This window comes from Somniosus microcephalus, chromosome 19 (genome assembly GCF_052327205.1).
Source record: "Somniosus microcephalus isolate GS21.2 chromosome 19, FLI_Smic_1.0, whole genome shotgun sequence".
Lineage (NCBI taxonomy): Eukaryota > Metazoa > Chordata > Chondrichthyes > Squaliformes > Somniosidae > Somniosus > Somniosus microcephalus.
This window is the reverse complement of record NC_141005.1, coordinates 28539561-28558997: the sequence shown is the minus strand read 5'-3', so window position 1 is coordinate 28558997 and position 19437 is coordinate 28539561. Positions and strand designations below refer to the sequence as shown.

General features: G+C 44.9%; 1 protein-coding gene across 1 annotated transcript in view; it reads right to left on the bottom strand.

The window, feature by feature from the left end:
* LOC147104275 (clustered mitochondria protein homolog) overlaps window positions 1-19437 on the bottom strand; it is an 83275-nt gene that overhangs the window by 7355 nt on the left and 56483 nt on the right. The window contains exons 12-23 of the mRNA XM_085961469.1: window positions 17299-17403; window positions 14374-14474; window positions 13638-13790; window positions 12779-12841; window positions 11051-11289; window positions 10293-10377; window positions 7579-7732; window positions 6163-6302; window positions 4849-4929; window positions 3485-3610; window positions 1871-1992; window positions 234-327 (exon numbers count right to left, since the gene is read on the bottom strand). Coding sequence (XP_085817595.1) covers window positions 234-327; window positions 1871-1992; window positions 3485-3610; window positions 4849-4929; window positions 6163-6302; window positions 7579-7732; window positions 10293-10377; window positions 11051-11289; window positions 12779-12841; window positions 13638-13790; window positions 14374-14474; window positions 17299-17403 — 1463 coding nt within the window. The remainder of the gene's footprint in view (window positions 1-233; window positions 328-1870; window positions 1993-3484; window positions 3611-4848; window positions 4930-6162; window positions 6303-7578; window positions 7733-10292; window positions 10378-11050; window positions 11290-12778; window positions 12842-13637; window positions 13791-14373; window positions 14475-17298; window positions 17404-19437) is intronic.

The following is a 19437-nucleotide window of genomic DNA, read 5'->3' as shown; positions in this document are numbered from 1 at the left end:
AGTGGGTAAAGTGTCTCTGCCTCTACCAAAGGGTGGGGTTGAGGCAGTGGAAAACTGTTTATGTACGCCTTGTACATAGTGCCAAGGAATGAAGAGTAGCTGGATAGACTGAGTGTTACCTTGTATTGAATTGTGTGTAGTATGCTAAGGTAGCTCTCAAAAGATTCAATAAAGGTTGGCTTGTGAGCCAAAGCTCTACAACACAGGGAGGAAGTGGCTTTGGAATAACTGACCTGAACCCTGTAGATGGTGTAGGCTTCCTTCTCATGCTGCATAGCTGTTCGGAACTCTGCCTTGCTAGCGTAGACTTGGGCCATGAGGTGATAGCTGTACAGTTCAAACAAAAAACTAATTAGACATAAGTAGAGTTCAACTCATGACCTCTATCCTTCATGTGGGCCCTTGAATTTAGGTCCCTTTTCCTATGAAGCATCAGTGGACTCTCTGCAATGTGGAACATACTTTTTCAACGGCGCCTGTAGACTAGGTTCCAGCTGGGGGTGGGAGGGGTTAATTGTGGTCTATTAATGAACACGCCACATATTAAGAGGAAACATTTTCATGCCACGTGATCACACTAAGTTACAACTAAGTGCACAAACTTCAAATAAAAAAAGAGGGAAACAGCCAAATACATCACAATGAACCCTTAACCACCTAACACCCAACTGTTAGCTGGAACGGCCAAGGCACATCAGATTTTAAGATTTAGCAGCAATCAGACCACTGTGCACTAGCAGGGCAAAAAACAATGCCGTATCTGTTTACATCTTTAAACTTGGTTTGTGAGTTTTGTGCTTTTCAAGCAGAGGCCTGTTAGTAGAACACTGTCATTTAGGGCAGTTGTGAGTCAGCCCACAAGCCATGGCCATCAAATTCTTACCCTCTAGTTTGTCTTTTGAATTCCTTGGGCCTGGGTAGCCCTCAGCACTGTTCTCCCGTTGATCCAGCAGCTTGGGATATTTGCAAATTAATGGAAATTTTAACTTAACTTTACGCAAAGCCCGTGAGCTCCGTGTTATGTACCAATATGGCCCACAAAAACAAAAATCTTGGACGCTGTTGATTTAGGGTGTCAGCATCAAGCATTCCCAGGTCAGGTAAAGGTCAGTGCAGGCTCTGAATTCATGCTCACTCCTCCATGGCACTACTTGAAGAGGAGCAGGGAAGTGCTCACAGTATCCTGATCAATATTTATCACTCAACCAACTTCACTAAAAGACAGATGATTGGTCATGATCTCATTGCTGTTTGTGGGACCTTACTGTGTGCAAACTGTCTGCCATATTTCCCTACATTACAACAGTGGCTACACTTCCAACAGTACTTCATTGGCAGTTAAGTGTTCAGGGCGTCTTGAGGTCATGAAAGCTGCTATATAAATGCAAATCCTTTCCTTTAAAGTTTACTGTACTCAGTAACAACCCCAACCTCCGACCAGCATGCCAGTGCATCAGCTTGACACTTTTATAGCCATCCTGTGGCCTCCGAGTGAGACTGGCAATTAGGGGGAGCTTTGTTCTGTAGGCCTATACCCACCAGGAACTAGTCTGTGACCACTCAAACTAATTTTATGCAGGATCCTTGCAGCTAGTAGACAAGAAACTTTCATCCCATCAACCTGGGCTGGATTTGAACTCGGCTCCCAGAAATGAAAGGTCCGCATGTAAAGCATTTCGTTTTTAAATAGAACTTGTAGCTGCTTTGAGATAGGAACACTTGTAAATTATTTTACAAAAAAACAAAACTGTACACAGCTAACATGGAAATGTGCAAGATTACTGGGCCATTTGTATCCCATTAATCCTAAAGCAATTCTGAGTTAAGTTCATCAGGTACAGGTGGAGTGCTGTGCTGTGCTGTGCCGTACCTCAGAGCAGTCTCTAAAGCCTGGGGCCCATAATACTTGAGGTTTAATTCCAGAGCTTTCTGCAAGAATCGAATTGCGAGGTCACAATCCAGCGCAGCTTGGAGCATTAGGCCGATGTTACTCTGTATGTGGAGGAAGGGGGGGAATCAAAGTTAATTTCACACTGACGAACTCCAAGTCCTGTCCGCCAGACACTCCCCTTTAAGATAATGAAGCTTCTACAGACTCTACTTAATTTCCCCACCCGACCAAATGTCCACATCCCAAAATGGCAATTGTTATGCAATTCCAAGCTCAATATTCCACCTCTGGAAGTGGGAAAAGTGAATGTGACACTCACTTACTGTACTGTCATGTACCAATTGCATACATGATCATGTGAAACAGTTGCTGGGTAGATGTCAGTATATTATTAATTGTTGTTCATTTTGATTGGGCAATAAAACCACAACCACCACAAAAATCTGAGTCATCTGCATGCGGCCCCTTAGCGACATCATCCGAAGATATGGCGTCAGGTTCCACATGTACGCAGACATCAGCCAGCTCTACCTCTCTCTCTCTACCGCCTCCACTGGCTCGGTGTTGTCAGTCTACATGTCGGACACCCAAGTCCTAGATGAGCCACAATTTCCTCCAGTTAAACGTTAAGAGCATAACCATCATCTTCAGCCCCCATCACAAATTCCGTACCCTCGTCACCAGTTCCCTCTCCCTCCTCGGCCACCGTCTCAGGTTGAAGCCGACTGGTCACAAATCTCGGTATCCTATTTGACACCAAGCTGAAAATCCGACTCCATGTCCTCTCCATTACAAAGAGCACCTACTTCTACCCTCTGTAACATCACCCATCTCCGCCCCCGCCTCAGTGCATCTTCTGCTAAAACCCTCATCCATGCCTTGGTTACCTCCAGAATAGACTATTCCAATGCGCTCCTGGCCGGCTTCCCATCCTCCATCCTCGATAACCCTCAGCTTATCCAAAACTGCTGCCCGTATCCCAAGTCACGATCACCCATCAATCTTGTGCTCGTTGACTTACACTCATTCCCAGACCCCAACGCTTCCAATTTAAAATTCCCATCCTGGTGTTCAAATCACTTCATGACCTCACCTCTCCTGATCTCTAACACCTCCTCCAACATAAGAACTTTGCATTCCCCCAATTCTCTTGTGCATCCTCCACTCCCTCCACCCCACCATTGGCGACCATGCTGTCAGCCGTACAGACCCTAAATGCTATCATTTCTTCCTCAAATCTTTCTGCCTCGCTCTCCTCCTTTGAGACCTTCCTTAAATCCTATCCTTTGACCATGCTTTTGTCATCCCTCCTAATTATTTCCTCCTTTGCCCCAGTGCCAATTTTTATCTCATTACGCTTCTGTGAAGTGCCGTGGAACTTTTGTTCTACAGTAGAAGGTGCTATTTAAATGCAAGTCACACTGCTTTCTAGTTATGAAGTTGATAAAATGCCTGGTGGTGCCCAATTCAGGTAACTACCATCTCTAATCCTGGATCCCCCCCAACCACCACCACCACCACAAGAAAACACACCAGGGAGCACTGCATTAAAACTCATTCCACCCCAAGGAAAGCTGCCATTTACACACTTACATCAAGAACAGCTATTTCCGGGTGGTCTTCTCCACTGACAGTGAGCATCAGGTAGCGAGCGCGGGACAGCAGCCTTAGCGCGGTTGAGACCTGGTTGTTGGCGAAGCAGTAGTGGCCCAGGCTGGCCTGTGCATGGGAAAACAATGGAAGGCAGTGATGAGCGTAACAGTTTCACCTCAATCTCCAACTAGGCAGGGAATCAGAAAATGCTGGAGGAATTCAGCAGGTCAGGCAACATCTGTGAAGAGAGAAACAGAGTTAACGTTTCAGGTCGATGACCTTTCATCCTGAAACGTTAACTCTGTTTCTCTCTTCACAGATGCTGCCTGACCAGCTGAGTTTCTCCTGGATTTTCTGTTTTTATTTCAGATTTCCAGCATCTGCAGTATTTTCTTTTTGTGTTTGTTGTAGGCAGGGAATCAGCTCCTTTATTTCAAATCCAAAAAGTAACCAACCGCATGCTCAAGCTACACCGGAGACGGAGTAATGCATTGGCCAGAGCAAGGATATTATGCAAAGTTTAACACTAATACTAATGAGGTTTGGCCAGAACGTGCAGAATAACAGAATTACTGGAGCCTAAGATGTTAGTTGCTGTATTTTCTAGTTATTTACATTGTAATAGCTTTATCATCAACAGGAGCTTCTTGCCTCCAAGTCAGAGTTCCTGCATAAGCTGAATTAAATTGACAAACAGCATCAAGTAGCAAGATATTAATACTGTCCATAGGATGCCAGTGTTTGAATGAATATCTTAACTGCAGGTTCCCTGGGGGGTTTCACTAACATGATGACATGCATGCATCCGAGGGTTTCACGGACAAGAATTGTACGCATCCATCTTTGACGATTTTATTGGCAATATAATCGCATAAATCTGCCTTTGCTGAATATAATGGAAACACAATCAACATGCCCCCATTCCCAGCAATTTCACCAGTAAAATAGAGAATTGTAGATAATCACCAACGATGTCTTTCGTAACTTCACCAGAAACACTGTTGTACAGACCATAAAGGTCCCAGATTCAATTCCTGTTCTCTGTTGAGTTAGCTGATTAGTTGGGTGGTAAGTGAGGGTGTTACAATTGGCTTCAGCTCCCCTGGGTTAGCAGGGGGGGAAACTGGCTGTAGTTCCCGTTCCTGATTGTGTGCGTTAGCTAGGACTGTTCCGCTGTGATGACGTCATGGTGAAATAGCATGCCAATGCTAACTGTCTAGGTTGACAAAGAACGCCAGTTGGCCAAGGGTACCCGAATGTGTAAGCATACTGCAGCATAAGGTGGTGGCTTCAAGGTGAACTAAAAGGGGGAGAAAATTGATGGAAAAAGTTGGAGGGGAAAAAAAAACCGAGAGATTACTCACATATTCACGGATGGTATTGGGATGGTCAAAGCCGAGGATCCGCTCACTGATGATTACAGCTTTCTGCTGGTTTTTTATAGCCTGTATAAAAACAGAGGAAAAATATTAGCAGACATGATCATTGAGAGATGCAGCAGCATTTGGGGGAAATCGCCTCCCTCTGAAGAGTCTTCACAACGTACTGTCTCCCTGACAAGAGTCTACAATGGCACTGACTCATCACCCTGGGACTTGGCTGTGCAGAGGTAGCTTGCTCTGGACAGACAACATGGATGTTGCTTCTGTAACCGCAAGTCGCAGGATCAGATTTGTATTGAACACAATGGCCTGTATATTCCGATGCCTACAGGTGTGTACGGGGGCTGTGTACACACCCGTAGGGACATCGGAAATGCCGGTTTCAGGCATGCGAAGCGCATGTGCTGAAAACCGGCATTTCCGATCTGTCAGGAATGCTCTTGACAGATCAGACGCCTGTCCTGGAGAAGGGCCTCTGCGGGTGGAGAGTTCTGCTTTCTGGAGAACCTCCACCCGCTGAAAACTTAAAAATCTTACACCTGGTAAAAGCAGGCGCAAGGCGTAATCTCAGGTAGTAATCTCAGGATTGCTACCAGTGCCACGTGCTAGTCAGAGTAGAAATAGAAGGATATTTCAGATGAATACGTGGCTAGAGGAATGGTGCAAGGGGGAGGGATTCAAATTCCTGGGACATTGGAACCGGTTCTGGGGGAGGTGGGACCAGTACAAACCGGACAGTTTGCACCTGGGCAGGGCCGGGACCGATGTCCTTGGGGGAGTGTTTGCTAGTGCTCTGGGGGGGGATTTAAACTAAAATGGCAGGGGGTTGTGAACCTGAGCAGGGAGACAGAGGAAAGGGAAACAAGGATAGAAGCAAAAGACAGGAAGGAGAAAAACCAAAGGTGGCAGTCAGAGAAATCAAGGGTTTAAATCAAACATGGCCGCAATAAATAATAATTCTAAAAAGGTCTAAGAGCATTAAAAAAACAAGCTTGAAAAAAAGATTCCCAGTTCCAATGAAAGGTCATCGACCTGAAATGTTAACTCTGTTTCACTCTCCACAGATGCTGCCTGACCTGCTGAGTATTTCCAGCATTTTCTGTTTTTATTAAGGATTATTTCATGTTCAAATTCTCCTTCTGTTAAAAGCTCCGCTTGGATCGAGTGAGATCAGGATCCAACAGGGTAGGGAATAGCAAAACAACCACATCCTAATGGTGTGGGATGATTAAGACTTCCGGCACAGAGCTCCCACGCATGTTTACCCAGCTCTCCAAAGCTGGAATTACCGCTCACCTCAGGGATGTCATCCATGATGTAATTGAGCCGTGCAAGAAGGCGCAAACAACTACAGATGTCGGGGTGCAAGGCTCCATACACATTGTTGAATAGGTTTAAAGATTCATTTAGCAACTCAAAACCTTCCTTAATGTTTCCTGGAAACATAAAAGCATCAACAGTCAGAGCTACAAATGAGGAAGGAGATAAAAAAAAAAGCCATGATTTCTTTTAATCATCATCAACATTGGATAATTACTTGGGAGAGGACCTAAACCTCAGCAAAAATTGGTATCTTTAGGAAAAGGTGGTTTGAAAACTGGGTGGACCAGTCACATTTTGTTGTACATCTCCCAAGCACAAACACTTGGCACAGCTGTAATTTATTGTGCCATAAAATGCTCAGATGTGGGTACACACCCATAATATCCCCCCAGGCAAGCCTCTAATCTTTCTTGATTGTGTAGTCAGGAAGGGAAGCTGTGCCAAAGCTTTCCCATGAAGCCAGAGGAGAGAAAAAAAAATGTATTTTGAACAAGACTGCAAGTCAATCACACTGTTATTGTGTGCCACCCAAGAGCATCAAGAGCAGAATCCAGGGAGGAGGCCAACCAGCTATCCTTGCCACTTCAGGCACAAAGAGAATAATTTGGTAGATGTCCAAAATAAAGGAAGAAAGAAAGTCCAACAGTCCATTACACGGCTGTTGTTGATTTTCATACCCTCATGACCCCCTTTTTAGTACACTAGAGTTTTGAGCAGGAAAAAGCTATCAAGCACTTCAAACCAGTCCCCTTTGCAGGGATCAACCCCATCTACCCACCTTGTTACCATAACCCACATTGGTGTGCGTAGGGTGTCCCTCATCACCAACTCACACCTTGGTCTCTCCCCCCGACTCTTTTGGCATCTTCTCTTCCTTCAAGCATCTCTCCTTTCAAAATCCCTGTTGTAGTCATTGAATTTTAGCAATAATCCTCCACGTAGGTATGATCGGCATCAAACAGGTGGGCAGAGACAGCACTTGGTGCGTGTATTATAAAGGCAGTGATGGCAAGTTGGGGAAGTGGTATTTCCCCTCTGTGTGACATGCATTCCCAAATCAGGTACAGCACCAGTTCGATGCAGAGCAAGACTCCCTGTACACAGTTCCATATATATGCCTAAAATCTCAGCCCCAGAAAGAGTGCCCCTAGCTGTACATTGTGACATTTCCCAGAGTAGCCTTTCCTCTTTTACTCAATGCTGAGCAGTTTGGGCATGAATGCATGCTCAGTGAGATTTGGTTTATCAGATCTAATTTTACTCTGGACCCTCATCATCTAAAGGAAATGTCGCACTCTTTCTATTTGAGCCCACTGGTGACAGGATACAACTCTTATCCAATGTTCTACCCAATCACATAGACACTGTCCCCTCGATATAACCATGTACCTTTCTGAATTTTAGTTTGTGCGTTCTGATAAACCTTGTCAGCATCTGTTGCCTTCACAATGACGTGCTTGAAGACAGGGAAGGTGTTGAGAATATCGTCCTCTGTGAAGGTGGGTTTGTGACGACTGTCAAAGTTATATTCCCGCAGCAGAATCTGAGAGAAAATATTCAAGAATACAATGAACAAGCTGCCACAAATCAAATAAAGGGTTACGGCAGGCTCCTCAGATGGCTCAGCAAGTGTATCCTGCGTCCCGAGTCATACAGACCAGAACAATCTCAAGTTTGATCCTTCATTTATGCTAGGTAACCAATTTCAGCTGGGGGAGTGGAGGTGCTACAATTGACTCAAATGCTCTTGAGATATAGAGTGGGGGAGAAATGAAATAAGCCGTGGTTCCTGCTCCTGATCACTATCAGGTGATCCTTACTGGAAAGTGCATGTGAGAGAACTTCAGGTAAGGACAGGATCAGGATTAGCCGTGATCCATCAATGCCATACTAGAATAGCTTGTTCATGCTCACCGTCAAGATGCACAGATTATGAACAGACAATTGGGCGAGGTATCGGCGAGTGACTGGCAATGTGGCACCAAATACCATGAGGAATTAGTGTCTTCAAAAAGGAGGACACTTTCCAGAAAAAGCCAAAAGAAATGCAACTGCAGCAGAGCTCCTTAGGAGCCTGCCTACCATGCCCATCTAAGGAGACTGAAGGAGGAATTTGTTTCTCCTCCCTCCCCCCCCACCCCCCACCCCCCATAAATGAAGCCTACCTTTTCGGTGGCAGCCACTTGCTGGGCTACACTCAAGTCTAAGAAAACCTGAGTGGAGCAGGCCCAACGCCTGCTCAGCTTAGGGAAGCTCAAGTTCCCCGTCAGGTCTTAAAGCTGGCATTCGACCCCTCATTATGCAAGGTGCCGAATGCCGGTTCGGCTGAAAATTGTCCCGACGGCGATCCTTGGGGCACAGGGCGCAACACCTGCGAAATGGGTCAGTGTGTGTCTGGAAAACGGGAGTAATGACGACTAATTTCCACCCCATTGACTTGCTCAGATGCGATTTCACAGGAGCCAGCAGCTCCCCAGTACTGTGCCAGAATGAGTAATCGTCACCTGCAAGCCCAGACCACAAGTGTCAGCAGACTTCGAGCCGAGAGGACGTCACAGCTTTTGCTTTTACACAATATCTGCACAAATGCATTTTGCACCAAGCAAGTGGGTAGAGATCAGAAGCAGCAATTTAGCGGTTTCCCAGCCCACCCCATGCCCAGGAGCACCGAGACCAGCTGTCTCACCCAATGCTGCTCTGGCCGATAACCTTTGAAGTAATTAACACTACCTTCATAGATCGTGATTTTTCCTATCTCCCCTCGAACAGTAGATGGCCTCCTGACATCATCTGGTGCTAAGTGGCTGATTTCAGACAGGAAAACACTGGCTCAGAATCTGCTCTGTAAAATTCTATGAACAACATCTCCTGGGACAAAAAACATTTAGCTGAAAACACAGCTTAATTACTGACCGAGTGCGGAGATGGATTTTTAGTCCATTAATGAAACACAGATGTGTGGTGGTTGCCGTCATTGAAATTTTGTTTGATAACACTCCTGTGAAGCGCCTTGGGATGTTTTACTACTTTAAAAAGGTGCTATATAAATGCAAGTTGTTGTTGCTGAAATAAAACAGGGGCTCTTGCACACGGTTGACTTCTAATTAAATCCAGTTTGTGGGACAAATGGAGATTCCCAAATTATTCCTAGCAACCACAAAGTCATTTTAGATTGTGGAATCACAGCTGCGCCTGACCAGTATCTGCGCACAGGCACACAAACACACTCCAAACAGAAGTGGGAATCTGTTAATTTTTCTCCTTCCTAATCTCCCCACTTAACACTGCAGTTGAGGTCAAGTTGATATAGTGTCAGCTGTGGCTCCGCGGGTAGCACTCTCGCCTCTTGAGTCAGAAGGTCCCACTCCAGAGACTTGAGCACAAAAACCCTGGCTGACACTCCAGCGCAGTACTGAGGGAGTGCTGCACTGTCGGAGGTGCCATCTTTCGGATGAGACGTTAAACCGAGGCCCTGTCTGCCCGCTCAGGTGGATGTAAAAGTTCCCATGGCACTATTTCAAGAGCAGGGGAGTAAAGGCCAATATTTAGCCCTCAAATCAGCATCATTAAAAAAATCATCTGGTCATTATCACATTGCTGTTTGTGGGAGCTTGCTGTGCGCAAATTGACTGCCATGTTTCCTACATTACAACAGTGACTACACTTCAAAAGTACTTCACTGGCTCTAAAGCAACTTGAGACGTCTTAAAAGGCGCTATATAAATGCAAGTCTTCCTTTTCAGCTAACACCAACATAAACCAGAAATCAAACCTGGGACATTTTTCTGATCTGCCTGGCTCAATCCCACACGGGATAGTGCAACTTTTAAGCCACTCAGCCATGTTGTACAAATTTTTCTTACTGTGCTTCTTACATCAAAATAGTGTACTGTACACTAAACTTTAGTCAATTTTACATCTATTGCAACGTTTTGCTCAGAAAATTGGATTTGTAAGCAAATTAGCTTCACCTGCGTGATGAACCAACTCAAGCAAAGCAATGGCACAGCTGCTGAGAGTAACATGCAGATGGAGGAGTCATACAGTAACGACAGATTGTGTGTGCTGCATAGTTATAGTGGAAGGATTGGCAGTACATGTACCTGAATTCCAGCCTTTATACAGAACTCACGCAGCAGGGACACCTTCTGCAGACCAAACTGCTCCACCGCCTGATCAACCCCGTTACTGGAACACACCAATCACACAAACATCAGCAAACAGCAGTAGGAGAGAGCCTGGAGCGTTTCAGTAACAAAGGAAAACTAAACGACGGATGGAAAACAGTTTCTCCCTTCCCACTGCCCTGAGGAATCATCAGATTTTCATCTTCCTGGCTAGGTTTTTTTTTTGGAAAGGTTGGCTGCATACAAAGCCAGTATCTCCCCAGACCATTCCAGTCACAGCACCTACTGTACTGAATGGAACTACTCCAGGACACCCCTCCCCCTCAGGAATTGCACTGGGGTGGGCTGCAGGTAAGGAGATCCAACATGCTAGGGTTTTGTTTGTGTCACTGACCCATCTCAAACTAATAGAATGTTCAGCAGCCCACTCCATAACCAGCGCCTCTCTGTAACCAGGGAGTAGGAAGGTGTCCATGACTATATAGGTTGGCTCTCTTCCTCTTCAGCAATCTTTCAGGACCGTGTTGGCCTGTACTCTGCACCTCCCCCAGAGTGTTCCAGCGGAACTCCCAGATGTGAAGCCGGAGCAGTCGCACTCCACACATCAATGGACCCGACAAAGATTAAAAACAAGTCCTTGCAGAAATTCCTTCAGCTACGGCAATGGATGATGCAGAAAGTGACTGAGAAATAAGTATGTTCAAAAGGTGCCAACTGCCAGTGCCGCTACATACCAGGCCAACGCGTAGTCGAAGCTTTCGCCAGCCTCACTGTTGATCTGTTTCCACAGCTCAGTAGGAGTCAGGCTGGCCCATGCGGTATCATTCCCAGGAATCCGCATCTTTCGCTTGCTCTTTTTCCTGCGTGATACAAGTTCATCCGGAAGCAAATGTGCAACAGGATTGGGGTAGGAGCTCAGCAAGCAGTTCAGAAAGTGACTGATGGCAGAAGAGAGCGCGGATATCTCCACACCCTGGGGAGAAAAATAAAAATAAAACCTTGAATCACAAAAATAAATCAGAACCGAAGAACCTGCAAGAGTTAAGAAGAATGATAAATCCCTTATAAAAGGTGTCAGCCGTGGCTCAGTTGGTACCACTGTTGCCTTAGAGTCAGAAGGTTGAGAGTTCAAGTCCCACTCCAGAGACTCGAGCACAAAAATCTAGGCTGACACTCCAGTGCAGTGCTGAGGGAGAGCTGCACTGTCGGAGGTGCCATCTTTCGGATGAGATGTTAAGCCGAGGCCCTGTCTGCGCTCTCATTTGAAAGCAAAAGATCCTCTGGCACTATTTCGAAGAAGAGGAGGGGAGTTATCCCCAGTGTCCTGGCAAATATTTATCCCTCAATCAACATCACTAAAACAGAGTATCTGGTCATTATCTGAGCACAGAGTATGCTGTTTGTGGGAGCTTGCTGTGCGCAAATTGGCTGCCGTGTTTCCTACATTACAACAGTGACTACACTTCAAAAGTACTTCATTGGCTGTAAAGTGCTTTGGGACATCCCGAGGACGTGCAAGGCGCTATATAAAGGCAAGTCAGTCTTTTTCTTTTCACTGCCTCTCGTAGGGTGCGTTTTAACGTAATGCTGTTTGCCAGCTCCGCAAATATTCATTCCATCTGCCTCCTTCCACCAGCTCATGAACTCGCTTTTTCGAATGCATGTGTTGATCGAGGACACTGAAAATACAGGTTTAGGACAAATATTTGCCCAGAGCAAGAGAGGAAATACAGGATTGAAATCTAATCCACACATTCCATCTGTTCAGAGCTCCACTCCAGTCAATTATTTCAACTTCCTTGAACATGGAGAAGATTATACAACGTGCCAGTAAAAAGTTAACATGCAGAGTCAAGGATCGGAGTGGGGGAAATGGCTGTCAAATCTCCTCAAAACAGCCAAACAAGATATTTCCTTATGTTTCTTTTAGTTACCTTGAATTTTCTTGCCTCCTCTCCTGAAGGTGCTGACACGTGCTAGAAAACCATTCAGTTTTGCAAAGGCCAATAATCAGTGCCTGATCCCTTACCCCACACATACACTTTCCAGCACACATCACTGGATAGCAACCAGGAGCAGTGATCCTGGCTGTTTCTCCTCCCCCTCCCCTCCTCACTAACTCAAAAGCCGCCAAGGCCAATTTTAACACTGCTGCTGAACTGATTGAGACCAGCTAATTCAGCACAGAACATGAATTGGACCTGGGACATTCCTGCTCTGTTGGGGGAAGTGAATGAAGAATGCGTTACACCCAATGTTCCTGCTAAAGTGCAGGCGCGCGCAGCCAATCTCAAAGGTCCCACACAGGCCGCTCGCCGGCTTACACAATGTAAATACCGCGCATGCGCAGAAATTTAAAGGGACTGCACCGTAAAAGAAGCAGGCCGCGCAGAACAAAGCGCAGCTTACAAGGAACACTGGAACAATGTTAAGGAGTTTATTCCGTGAATAGCGGGGATTACCTGCAGGTAGAGGACTATGATGTGCTTTGCCGCCCGGGTGATGATTTCGCTGATTAGCAGTCTCTGCAGAAATACAAACACTTAATCTCAAGGTCTAAGATTAGAATGAGCAAACTCAGCTACTGTATTAAACTTTAAAGGTATCAATCCCAGTGACCCCTTTCAGGGTCGTACTTAAATCCCAAACAGACAACACGGGAGATTTATTGTTGCTTCAAAGATGAACCACCACATCAGATGGCAAAGGCCAATACTATGTAATAAGCTGCAACGGTATACTTCTAAAGACAATTGGCCAGGAGATAATTATTTGTTCATTACAGATCGTCTCTTGCCCACCACTGAGATATCATTAGCTAGCCACGAAGCTTCAGTCTTGTGTCGTCATGTATGCAAGTACATAACCCATATATTTCCACCATATCTAATTCGCTCCCCTCCTCTTCTGAATGTGATGCCTTGTGCTGGGGTACAGTTCCACAAGCACCAGCCACCCTTTGGTACATTGCCCGAGTGGCTCTTTCTCACGTATAATATCAGCGAGGGCAGCATCAGAACTGAACCCAATACGGTCCGCACGCACTCTCACTCAGGGATGCAAAGGCTGATTCGAGGGCCCCACTGCCACCTTGGCTGAGATCACAGCACAAACTGGGGTTCAAAGCTGGAATTCCCTGGTCTGTATGGCTCAGTTCCACACTATGCAGTGCAATTATGGACTGAGCCATTGGGAGAGCCCATCATGTGTAAACTCAGGATCATCAATTATAGATGATGGTGGCATTTTAAGACCATATATCACAGAGTTTGGTAATCAGTCCTCCGCACAAAGCAAGATCTCTCTTAGTTGAATACATACCAAGATATGATCCAGATATTGCTTGTCGTGTGACTGGCTTATCACCTGCGTTATTTTACCAATGTATCGAATATTAATTCCGTATTTGTGCAGGGCATCGGTCATTGTGGTACCATCGGCAGGCACAGTGAGATGACTCACACAGTCTTTGATCTGGAAATCAAAAAGAGAGTTCAGTCTGTATGCCAGACACCATCTAATAGACATCTTCTCCCAACAGCCACATCTCCGCAACACCTCCTCCGTAACCACTTAATGACAAACAGCTGTGAAAATATTTCATCCAAAAGTGCTCATTTATTTTCAAATTTTGTGAGGTCTGAGGCTTGCAATCAGAACTATATTTTGATCCCATTTCCCTGCTCTCTCTCCATACCTTTTAATATGTTCCTTTAAGCGTTTATCTAATTCCTCCTTAAATATCATCTTTGACTCGGATCAGTACCTACTTGTGATAAAGCATTCCACATTCCAATAAACGTTTGCATTAAAACATTCTTCTAACCTCTCCCTTATACTTCTAGCACTAATAAGTGGGTGCTCCTGGTTACCATTCACCAGCTGGTGGAAATATTTTTTCACCATCTATTTCACAATTTCAAACACTTAAATTAAATTCCCCATAACCTCTAATGCTTTAATAATAGAGCTTCAGTGTGATGTTAAGTTTGTCACGATATTTTCTCATCTCCGATCTCATTCTTGTAAATCTGCAATAAAAAAATCAGTCACTTACAAAACTGGGAATCTGTACAGACACGAGGAAGGCTGCAATGTCTTTCATCAATCGCTTCTGAAGTTGCAGAGCCTCCTGTTCAGACTCAGGAAATCTTACATCTGCAACAAAAAGTCAATTTGGATGACAACCAACCCACTGCATCTCAGCAGAGAAGCCCACCAGCTGTTACATGATGCATCAAGCGATTAAAAAACAGCTTCAGCCACATAATGTACAACATGCTCACAACCAATTATTTACAATGCATTCACAATAAGCCAATTACCTACAACGTGCTTGTGGTAAGCCAAGAAATCTATTTTATGATCATTACATGTGATGGAATAGCAGGTCGGTAATGGAAATCACTGGGTCTCACAATGGTGCTAACAGGGTGTTGTACCTTCCAATGTTAGAACCAAGTACTGCGCTAGTCAAGATAAGGAATGTCAGTGATGATATCAGTGGTTTCAAAGGTAGATGGCACGTTTCCCACAGTGGCACCCACCTTTAGACCAATGCCGTCTTTGACTTTTCTTCTATATCCGCTACCAACCCATTTCCCAAAAAACAGTATCTTTCCCAATTGGCAACTACTTCCCTCTCCCACAGTTGTCAAACTGTATCAGATTTCATCAAATGAATAAAATAGAACCAAGTGACACCTGGCAACCTGGAAGTTCAGATGGCGCGAAGAGGCCCAAAATTGGTTGGAGAATATTGTGCTTGATAGCTCCAAAAATGTCAGGTGGTCATTTACTCTATATAATAAATTGTAATATATATAGGAAAGTGATAATGTTGCTAAGCAGAATATATACAGAGTTTCTGATTGCTTAGTGGGAAAATGCAGATCAATTTGGCCCTGAGCTATACACATCAGGAAAGTTTGAGATTTGAATTCTAGTCTAGCTAATCTACATGCTACCCAATGGCGACATTATCAGCAGACATGGGATTGGCTTTCATATGGATGCTTATGACACCGAGCTCTTGGCTCTCCACCACTTTGAGTCCTCCTCTGCCCGTGTTGTCAGACTGCTTGGATCAGCCACAATCTCCTCCAGCTAAACACTGGAAGACCAAAGTGATCGTCATTGGCCTTTGTCACAAACTCCGCATCCTTGTAATGACTCCAAACACCTCCCCAAGCACTACCTCAGGCTGAGCCAAGCTGTTCACAAGCCCAGGGTCCTATTTGATCCAGAGCTTCCAGCCCCATATCTCTCAAGCACAAAAACTGCCTACTTCCATCTCCGCAACATTATCTGCCTCCATCGCTGCACCTGTTGAAACCCTCATCCAATGCTTTTGTCACCTCCAGACTTAACTATTCCAATAGATTTCTGGACTCTAGGGGAATCAAGGGATATGGGGATCAGGCAGGAAAGTGGAGTTGAGGTCAGAGATCAGCCCTGATCTTACTGAATGGCTCAAAAGGGCCGTATGACCTATTCCTGCTCCTAATTTTTATGCTCTCGCGGCCAGCATCCCAGCCATGCTCAAAGTTCAGCTCATCCAAAACTCTGCTGCCCATATCCTATCCCACATCAAGTTCCACTCGCACATGACCCGTCCTTGCTGATCTGCATTGGCTCCTAGTCACCCAATACCTTAAATTTTAAATTCTCATCCTCATGTTTAAATCCTTCACACCTCCCTATTCTTGTATTTCCAGCTCTACAAATCCATCCCTCTCACTGAACTCTTCATTCCCCGTCCTCCATTCCTCTGACCATTGGCGGCCAGGCCTTCTACAGCCTAGGTCCCATGTTCTTTAATTCCCTCCCTCAAGACATCGCTCTCCTCCTTTAAGACCCTCCTTAAAACCTAACTCTTTGACCAAGTTTTTGGTCACCCTTCCCAATATTTCCTTCTTTGGATCAGCCAACTATTTTTTTGCCTCTATGAAGCACTTTAGGATAGCTTTCTACATTAAAGGCACTATATAAATGCAAGTTGTCATCAAAACCTCACGGTCTAAATAGCTCAGTAGCAAACAGGACCGTACATTAATCAACTGAGCCATCAGGACACCTTGTGTAAAGAATGTCATTAAATCTTAGCATCTCCTTGAAATCAAGCCAGTTTAATCCAAATCTCCACTTCCTTTTTTATATTTGTTCCTCAGATGTGAGCGACACCAGCAAAGCCACATTTATTGCCCCTCATTAGTCGTGTTGCCCTCGACAACTGAGCAGCTGGCCAGGCCACTTCAGAGAGGATTAAGAGTTAACCAGGTATTGTGGGACCAGAGTCACATGTAGGTCAGACTGAATAGGAGTAGCAGGTTCTCTTCCCTGAAGAATAGTAAACCAGTTGATCTTTTACAACAGCTTTCATGGGCATTTTTCCTGGTGCTAAACTATACATTACCAGATTTATTGAATTTTAGTCACAAGATGCCACGATGAGATTTAGGGATGACTAGTCCAGTACCATAACCACTGCACTATTGTTGCCAAATAATTATGATGAACTGGTTCTGATCCCAGCAGAAATTCCATCCCAGTTGAAAGAAGAGTTCAATTCCCTGATAAGACAGGCCCTGATCCTACACAGGGTACCTAAATAATATCTGAGAAGATGCTATTGTTACCTATTAATCTGTTATGCTGGCCCATAAAATCAGTATAAACTAGGTCTGCCTACATATCGAGATTCAGTGACAATTCTTGCACCAAAAAATAAGACATGTTCCAACAAGAAAAGACAAGACCCTCCCAATAGGATTTGCTGGGAATACCTAAAGACTTCCCAAGGTGATACATCCCACCTTATTACTGGGAAGTAACAGCAACAACTGCAATTTCTTAAACCCATCAGTGCTCCCTTCAGCATCTTAAAATCCAAACGTTTATCCCACGGTGCAATATTTGGGCCGAAATATTCATAGACATGTTTCTGTTAATGGATAATGCTGCTCCAAGCGCTGTACGTTACCTGGTGAATAAACATTTGGATTGAAACGAATGTCAAAGATGGTGTCAGTGATGGAGCCCACTTCCTGACATACTGCCTTCATTTCTTCAGCGTCTCTTGTATAACCTATAGGGGGGGGGAAAAAAAAGACTGCAGTGCAAGTTAGGACAAGGTCTCCAGACACCAGACACCCAGAGCATTACCACCATTATAGGAGAGCATTTAAAAGACAGTGGAGTGATAGGTTAGAAAAGCTTGAATGTTAGACACACAGGCTTGTATCTCATCCTCTACTTTTCCTATGTTATATTACAGTGTACAGGTCCCATTAAAAGCTGTTTAAAAAAAGACATTAGTGCACATTTACAGAGAAATGTGCCATTGAGATCTGGCACAAAGCAGACTTGAGATGTGACTGATAAATCATTCTGAGCAAGATGCACGAAAGATACTGTCTTTTCTGGCACTCTGCAGGCAAAGTTGGCTGAATAACTGATTGCTGGGTCAGGTGTGCCTACGGTTGCCCACTCTGGTAGGATGTATTCCTGGAGGTTATCACCACATTATGCACCCCTCCGCCTCACCCAATCAAACAGCCTTTCTGTGGTGTATGTAACGTGTTCCACCTTAAAGAGAACTTAAGCCTGGTCCACCTTAAGAAAGGTACTACTTTCTTTGGCTGCTGTATACGTAATACCGGTGGTGACCACACCGGTATATAAGCACAGTGTAATAATATTGTATTCAGTATAGTCCGACCTCCAACCAGTAAAGACCTGTTGAATTTACTCTTGTGGTCTGTGTAGTAATTCTCACTATAACACACAGACTTAACACGTTCCACACCCACCCCCCACCCCCAAAATCGGCATTATTTTTACAGCTAATAAAAGGAAAGTGTTCAACAGAAAAGAAAATGCCCCAACGATTTTTCTCCTGGGTTGCTCGGTGGTGCCCAGGAGATTAATGGAGAGTTGACAACCCTGCGTGTGCCCAATTCCTGTGGCATGATTGCAGCCATTTCAAAAAGAGGCAGTGCCATCGACAGGTGCAGACCTCCTTTCTATATTTAAATTAGTAAAATATGGTCATGCATTAAACCTAATACGAGTTCAGGCACCACCAGAAAAAGCGGTTGCACAGGAGCCCTGGGCAGTTTGCTTGCTGCAGAAGGTCTCTTAAAGCAATGCGGCAATTTTTTTTTTTTTTTTTTGCGCGAGTTACTCTTCCTATTGCTGCAATTTGCTCCATGCATTATTAGCTGGTTTCGGCCTCTGTTATTGCATTTTTCTGTTTTTATGCCTGCCACTGTGCTTTATTTTATTTTTAAACCATTCTTGCATGCTGCTCGCTTTGAAGTTGCAACTTAAAAAGGCAAGGATGCATATTCATTTGTGGGTTCCAAATAAGCTGCTGATATGAGGAAGAGGAGTTTGTGATGCAGGTGCAACAACCCAAGACATTCTGGACATGCCCGGCCCTGCCTCTGGACACGTCAGCGAACACCCATTTTCACCAGCTCCACTTCACAGCTGTCTGCTGCCCAATGATCTGCACGCATCTGGATCAGGGTTGGCTCTTCTCATTGTAGTGATTACCACAACATGAGGTTTTTATGCTACCCTAGCATTCGTCTGCCATATCAGACAGTCTACAGTGCATCAGGGAAGTGAACACTGCAATGTTTGATAGGACCACCTTTCCTGTGCCAAAAGGCATTGGCTAAACAAAACACAGCTACCAGGCAGGCAGCAGGGTTTCCTCAGAATCACGCACGATTACCCCTCTAGGCGGCAGGGCTCTTCATTATATGAACCCCGCCGTGGCCTTCGTCAAAAGGGTCTGCATTCATTTGGAATGTGATCATAGAAATAACACTGTGCATATCAGTGGCCATTATCCTGGGAGCAGCTGTAACGCCTTTGACGTAAGAAAACTACTAGGCACTTGGTCTAAGCGTTAAACAAAGCTTTAATCAACTGGAGGTCTAGTTGTGTCCTTCACTAGTTCCTGTTAAGAATGTCCTGTGCAAGCTGGGCCCGTGCCCGAGTATTTATACTCTCCCTGGACAGCGCCACCCGCAGGCCGCTTAGTATTATTTCATAAGTCTTTCTTTCATGAATGACTGATTCATGTCAGCCTTCATTGTATGGCATTTCA